A 6,272-nucleotide genomic window follows, 5' to 3' on the forward strand; every position below is an offset into this window, starting at 1 on the left:
AACTAGTAACAATTCCTTCAAAGAACCACGATTTAAAAAATGACAAACAAATACCGACAAATTATGATACGTAGCGTGATTTATTGCTGAGTCACTGAAACAACATAAGAATATGGTCCACTTTGTTTTCCATAGAAATTTTCTGCTGACACAGAATCCGCTAGTTGATCACGTGACTTCTTTTGTTGGACTACATTCTAGCAGATGACACTTGGAATTCCGATTACCGCTTGGGATTCTAAGGAAATTCGGCCGATAAAAAATGGTGACGTTTAGTAATAAGTGAAATCCGCCATTTTGTATTTGTCAAAGTATACATTAATACATTTTACCTTGCTTGATACTTCTGGATTCATTCTACTATTTGATATTGTAGAGAAAACCCTTGTTTATCAAAACAAACTAATGCGGAGGTCTCGCAAGGTCGCTCATAAAAATTATTAATCCTTTCCGGAAATCCACGAATAATAGGTTTCCACGAAATTAGGTTACTTGACTGTACATTTATATTTCATTCCCAAGACCAATATTTTCAGGTTCTTTATAAAGCCTTATTTCTTCTCTCGAAAGAACTGACTGGATTTGTTTGTATGTTGTTGAATCGAGCTGAGCCTAAAATCTCAGGAAAAGGACACATTTCTTTCATTCAAAGTATAAAAGTCTTCTAAACATGAAATCTGTTTCTGTAACTGAAAAGTAATTGAGCTGTACTAAAGGCGGATCCACGAAAAAATATGTGCCAAGAGAGCAGTAGCTCGAATGACTTAGTAAAATTCAATGAGTTAACATTACCTGATAAAGACGGGTTTACCGTTATCAGTGGTACCTTTAAGTCCATGCAGAGTTGTTTCTTGGCTGAAAAGAAACCATCTGTTTTGTGGAAGCCGGTCGTTCATTATTCCAGTTGAGAAAGGTATTATTTTATTTACCAGTTAAAATAACTGCTTTCCAGAACCAGCTTTATCAGGTTGATGTAGTGTTTTAGTTCTATTGACTCTGTGATCCAAAGAAGTCCATGAAAATGTTTAACAGAGACAAATACTTTGGTGTATTCGCATCAAAACGATGTTTATTGAAGTATCATCCGGTTAGTTATTCACAGACTATAAAAAATGTTTTTAAATCCATCGTGCTACATCCAGTGTTTCCAGATCGTTGTTTTAACAATTTAGGTTGAATTACACTTGTATAGCTGGCAGTGTCCATCAAACACTGATTTCTGAAAAGGTGACTTATATAATATACCTGGTTCAACATCTAATCCGAAACTTCTCAGATTGGACAGGATATTATGTTTTATGACTTCCGTATATGAAAAATGTTAATTATACAGCTTAACAGAAGATGAACATTAAGCAGAGTGTGCCTGTTCTAAATCTGTCTTTGATAAGTCTAAATAAGTCTTTGGCTGACTTTCAAAAACAACCAGATACCAGGTAAGAGTCAGAGAGTCCCGGATTAGATGAAACACATTGACTCACATTTGTTGTGACAGAATAAATGGATTCTTGATGGTGTTTATTGTTAATGAACTAATGACTTATACATTTTATATAAATTGAATTTCATTGATCTGGGGATTTTAATACGTTTTGTATAGTTTTTAGATGATAATGTTGTAGTTTAACTGTATACATTTTGTATAAATGGTCCATTATCAACACCATAACTTGATTCTTAGATATCTGATTGGCTTTGATAATTACTTCAACAATTCTAAACAATCGGTGGTAGGTGAATTATGTCATAAATCGTAAGTTACTATAACAATGCATTCCGTGTATCTCTCAATTCTTATATATTATGAAAATCGTTTAATGAAATATTGAGATATTGTTTATTGAAATTGCAAGAACTAAACTTTAATGTGTGCTTAATGAAGCAATATCATAGTTGGTCTGTTGTACGACCAAATCACTTCATTTCTTTGTGGGCGATCGCAAGAATCGTAGGGTGTAAAGACGAATCACGACCAAAATACGAACATATCAACGGTCTATGCACGACCACAAGCGATTGGGTAAGTAACTTGCACAATATCAACTTCCACTACTAATGGACGCACAGCACAAATTGATACGAGACGGGACGAGTTGGGGCTGGAGAGGGAGGTAGGCTAGTTTCTTTCAGAACTTAATCATTTTTAGAGCATCACCCGAAAACACTACCGAAAATATAATATTTACTCCCCCCCCCCTCCTACGCCAATACAATTATTAGACCCTCTCCTATAAATAGATGGGCCCTTCTCTTATTGTTTTTTTTAATTATTTTTCCTCACCTTTCAGTAGATCATTATTAGAGGTGATAGATAAGTCGTGTGACAACTCATAAACATGACATGTATCCTATTGAAAGATTCGAGTTTTTTCCCTTATATGGAACGCCAAGGACAGTCATAAAATGATATTTTGCTCACCTAATTACCACGTGTTCTACTAGACGATTTTGGGAAAGATAACATTGCGTAAATTCATTGAAATCTAAAATGGATCTCAAGAGGGAAATTCACATTTAAATGCTCGTATAATACCAGGACATTGTTATCTGTCATATTTACCAGTGTTTCAGTATTTTGTCAAAGGATGATGAAAACAAAACAAATTGAAAACTATTTTGTTTTTAATCTGGCGAAAAGCTATAATAAATCCAATAAACAAGATTAAAAAATAAAAAACCCAAAGGAAATGCGTATCGTGATACTTTTTCTACAGTGCGTGCTGGGCAGTAATCAACAGTTTTCGATTCTTTTAATGTCTTTCCTGGTATTTCACTTGTCCTTTTTAGAGAATATTTTCTTTTTTCATTATATTCTATTGGTAAATTGTTATTCAATGATAAATTCTGGAAAAAAAATCATGTATAGTATTTATTTGAAGAAATTATATATGATTTCATTTACACTTCATTTAATTGAAACCATATGAATTGGATCCAACGCGCTTCGATGCAACCATTATTGGCCAGTTTCGGTCCATATATATTCTGCCTTTTCATTGCAAAATCTGAAAACAATTACGATTAGCATTTGAGGAACCAATTATTGTTTTAAAGGAATTTTTAAAAACTTACTTCTGGTCCCTGAATATATAATTTTCGATGTCTTCTTGCTAAAACTGTGACTACAGCGTACTCCATATAGGCAGCAAATACAAATATAAGACAGGACACCAACCACACATCTATAGCTTTAACATAAGGCACTTTAGGTAACTCTGCTCGGACACCCGCACTTTGGGTAGTTGTTGTGAGAACAGTCAGAAGGCCAACAGATATACGAGCTGGTACTGCATCATAATCTATCCAGAACGACACCCAAGACAGAGTGACGATAAGAAAACTGGGTATGTAAGTTTGGGTTACATAATAACCTGTTGCACGTTCCAGCAGCAGTTCGGCAAAAAGACATGGAAACAGACCTGCAATAGTTGAAATAGGTAGGCCTACATACATTAGGTTAGAAAAGAATATACTGTATCGTGAAACGTCGACTTCCTTTCTAAAATATGATGTGCATTTAGACATTGAAATATTACCCAAGATAATGATTGACAGATCTGTAGCTATTTCTGAAGACTTACCAGTCTGAAATTTGGCTTCACATGTCTTGGTTGTCATATTGATTAACTTAAAGTCAGGAATAAATACATCAGATAAAATGGCGAGAGGTTACTGCGAGTTGACCATATTAATGATATTTCATGATTTGTGTGTCCATCTGTAATAAAAAGTCATTAACACATTTCACAATCATACATAACATACTCCTCATCTGAACGTGACACGTAGCTCCACATGTTAATGTCGTCTGAACAAAGTAGTCGCAGAGGGGGGTACATTGGGTGATAAGAGCAAAGAAAGTCATGGAAAACGAGAACACAAGCAACAGACAGAAACTTCAGATTGAGGGCAACAAGAGAGTTGTAAGTGGCCGTACATCGACTGATTTTAGCGAGTGATTGGTAACGTCCTGTCGGAGTGAATTGTGGGCAATGAAAGACTAATTACTGTTTAACCAGATGATTCTTTGGAATGAGAGCACGTACATACGTAAATAAATAATTAATTGTTACAAATAGCAAGTACTCACAACTTTCAACCTGAATCCTACATTTCTGTTTATCGTGTGGAAATTTGATCAAATCCATTAGACATCGAACAGTTATTAGAAGTCTGTCAACAGAAAATCAACATTTTGTACTTAAAATGGATTCTTTGCCAATCAATCGGATGCTTCAATGATATTTCAAGAGTTTAGAATTCTTCTGTACATGTTTTTCAACACGAAAACAAATATTTAGCCAATAATAATCTATGAGTTGTACTTTCTTCTGTAAGCAAAAACCACATTTTTCGTACAAATCTGCGTGATCTCCAAAGTAATTAAAGGAAATCAGTATGCTAGTTGATATATAGTCAGGTTTTTTCCCCACCTGAGCAAGTAATTTGTTTTTGTTGTCCTATTTCAAATTTCCAATTTACTAATAAATATTCAAATAAAGTCATAATATTGGTATTTCTCACTTTTGTGCGCAATGAAAAAATGACATAGAGAATGACTAGTAAATATTGGATAGTAGGACTGCAGATTCGTCCACCTTAGCAAGTAGCACGTAAACGAGTTACTGTTATATGCAGGCTATGGTTCAAAGTCCAATGAAATGGTGAAATTCGTATAAAGAGCACCTGAGAATGTTAAAAGTCAAAATTTCACCGGCCAGGTTTTGTTAATTCTGCTACGGATATCTGAAATTAAACTCTATCGGCTGATAAATCAATACAATTCGTATCTGTCCCTTTTAACGAACCTTTGACTATAGAGTACAGTACCATTGGGATAAAGCCTGAGTAAGATATTTGGTGTAGTAACATCGAACCCCGTTTCTGTATTGGTATGCGGGAAATATAAATCAGGTACCCATAGTGATTTTAAATATTTATGGCTTATGATTATACTCCTGTTTAAGTCGGTATATTCTAGTCTCGGATCTGTCCATTGTTGCCGGAAATGGAAACTTGCTGTCATCTCCTGGAAATTAAACAAATTAACTTGTAGTTGCCTTGTCGGGGAAACGACTGTACACAGTATGTACCATTTGTACCCATTGCTGAGGAAAAGAAAGCGGAGGTTCGTGATATGCAATAAGGGGAGTATATATTGGTAATCTCAAGACAGCTTTCAACATGATGTGGTTAGAAATTTAAATAACGAATTAAAAATCGTTTCACACATTATCACGTTAAAAAATAAAAAAATAACATTGTCCATTATTTAACACACTATTATGATGTCAATTTTATTAAGTGTGTAATTACATTACTCCTTTATAGCAATGTTATTACTCAATAATTTAATCAACTTGTTTAATTACCATAACTGTATCTAATAATGGCCCTATTCCAGTGAATTCAAAATCGATTTCAACTATTGTTGGTAGCTCTGAAACAACAAAAGACAGTAAATATGTAGTATCAATCATTATTGAAAACATTGAGTATTATGTACCGTTTTAAAATAGCTTATTCCCAAGACAATCTTATTATCTTTAGCCTGGAGTCAGAATGCGACTGAGATGTTAACATGTTGGTTTCATTCAATGGGTCTTGTAATCATGTGTCTTTTACCATTTGAAGAATAAAAAATCGAAGAATTCAAATCTTAGTAAAGACATTTTCAGTCATAGTCGATGCAGTAACTTATGGTGTATCGGAGGTAAAATTTACCAGTATGAAATATTCAACCTTAAGTCTTACACTTCTTTTGAACTTTTGGGGCGATACTGAATAATATTGCCAAGTTTCGTCAAAATCCATAAATAATTGTGCCTTCTAGAATGTTTATGGGCTAAAAATTGAACGTGTTTTCAAGAACAAGGGCAATAACTCATACTAATTACTTTTTGGTTATTCTGATTTTCAATAGGGTTCAGTTTTGGGTAATTTGTAATACTCACACCAAGTTTCGTCAAAATCTGCCAAGAACTGTGCCTTCCAGAGTGCTAAAAGTTGAACGCATTTTCAAGAACAAGGGCAATAACTCATACTAGTTATTTTTCTATTTTTCTGATTTTCAATAGGATGCATCCGTGGGTGATCGCTAACACTCTCACCAAGTTTTATCTAATTCCGTCAAAAATTGTGCCTTCTGGAGTGTTAACGAGCTAAAAATTGAAAGAGTTTTCGTGAACAAGGGCAATAGCTCAATAAATATTTTCGATTTTTCTGATTTTCCATAGTGTTCATCCTTGGGAGATAAACATTTACACCAAAAA

General features: G+C 34.2%; 1 protein-coding gene across 1 annotated transcript; it reads right to left on the reverse strand.

Moving 5' to 3' along the window:
• Window positions 1-2,611: 2,611 nt before the first annotated feature.
• LOTGIDRAFT_234096 (hypothetical protein) lies at window positions 2,612-3,708 on the reverse strand (the record flags this gene model as incomplete). The annotated part of the gene is made up of 4 exons (XM_009061214.1): window positions 3,582-3,708; window positions 3,073-3,419; window positions 2,704-2,844; window positions 2,612-2,638 (listed from the first exon to the last, which is right to left on the reverse strand). The coding sequence occupies exons 1-4, from the start codon at window positions 3,616-3,618 to the stop codon at window positions 2,612-2,614; spliced, it is 552 nt and encodes a 183-aa protein (XP_009059462.1). The 5' UTR covers window positions 3,619-3,708.
• Between the last annotated feature and the right edge of the window lie 2,564 nt (window positions 3,709-6,272).

Source organism: Lottia gigantea (genome assembly GCF_000327385.1).
Source record: "Lottia gigantea unplaced genomic scaffold LOTGIsca_46, whole genome shotgun sequence".
NCBI classification, from domain to species: Eukaryota; Metazoa; Mollusca; class Gastropoda; family Lottiidae; genus Lottia; species Lottia gigantea.